Raw genomic sequence first — 1,083 nt, 5'->3', positions numbered from 1 at the left:
AAAAAAACTAAATATTTCTGACATTTACAAAGAATGACGTCTTCAGGAGGAACCAACGTGCTGGATATAGGGAAGTGTACCCAGAAGATACAGGTGAGGACTTGAATCTGTTTAAACATTTTCCTTTTTAAAACAATTCTTGATTTGCATCCTGTTTTTCATGTTTATAACTACACTGAACATTAATTAATGCTCCTCTTAGAGCGGTAATGATTCATCAGTCAGTCGACAGAAAACTAGTCGGCTGCAGCTTTTTTCAACAAATGCTGAAAAAGTGATGCTGCCACTAGGAGGCGCCCTTTCCTTTCCATGTTAGGACATCTGTCTATGAAACAGCACAAACAAAATCAGACTTTTTCCTGACCTCATCAGGTTGTTCCCGTGCACGGTGAGCTCCTCCAGCTCAGTGACTCCAGACAGATCTCCTCTCTTTAACTCCTCCAGGTAAGGACCTCCGAATGCCAGCCGCCTCAGACTGACCAGCTCCTGGAACACTGGGGGAGAACCCAGGCAGCTGGAGGGGAGAGAGGAAGCTGCGCTAAACAGCCAAAAGTATGTAGACAGCTGATCATCCTATGCTATGTGGACGTTTTTGCTTGGTTACCTGTCAGCCCTTTACCTGTATGGGTTGTTGAGCAGGTTGAGCTTCCTCAGAGCTCCCAGATTGCTGAACCATGTGTAGTTGAGAGTGATCAGCTGATTATCAGACAGATCCAGCTCCTCCAGGCTCCACAGGGAGTTGAACGCTGATGACGTCACCTCATCTAACCTGTTACCTAGAGAACAGTAACCGACTTAATGCTTTAAACATGATCTTACTTCAGACGTTCTCAGCTTATCCCTGTAAAGCCAAATAAAATCCCATTGGTGTTACCATGGAGACTCAGAGCCCTCAGTCGTGTGTGGCCTGTCAGGTCGTCGTCCATCACCCTGCTGATGTTGTTCAAGGACAGGTCCAGAAACAGGGCTTGGTCGGTTACTGTAGGAACACAGGTGAATCCGCTGTTGGAGCAGTTACATGAGAAGTTCGGGTCACAGCGATTGCAAGATGACCTCCCACCATCTGGGTTTGACCTCTGACCC

General features: G+C 46.7%; 1 protein-coding gene across 1 annotated transcript; it reads right to left on the bottom strand.

Annotated features, from left to right (window-relative positions):
• Positions 1-122: 122 nt before the first annotated feature.
• On the bottom strand, positions 123-979 carry LOC109954137 (toll-like receptor 2; the record flags this gene model as incomplete). The annotated part of the gene is made up of 3 exons (XM_020589540.1): positions 123-514; positions 620-776; positions 875-979. Coding segments are annotated over 3 exons (464 nt in total), but the record flags the coding sequence as incomplete, so codon positions are not given.
• Positions 980-1,083: the final 104 nt, after the last annotated feature.

The sequence above is a fragment of the Monopterus albus genome, unplaced genomic scaffold (assembly GCF_001952655.1).
Source record: "Monopterus albus unplaced genomic scaffold, M_albus_1.0 scaffold3618.1, whole genome shotgun sequence".
In the NCBI taxonomy this organism is placed as follows: domain Eukaryota; kingdom Metazoa; phylum Chordata; class Actinopteri; order Synbranchiformes; family Synbranchidae; genus Monopterus; species Monopterus albus.
Note: the sequence above shows the minus strand (reverse complement) of the source record. Positions and strands in the feature narration are given on the sequence as shown.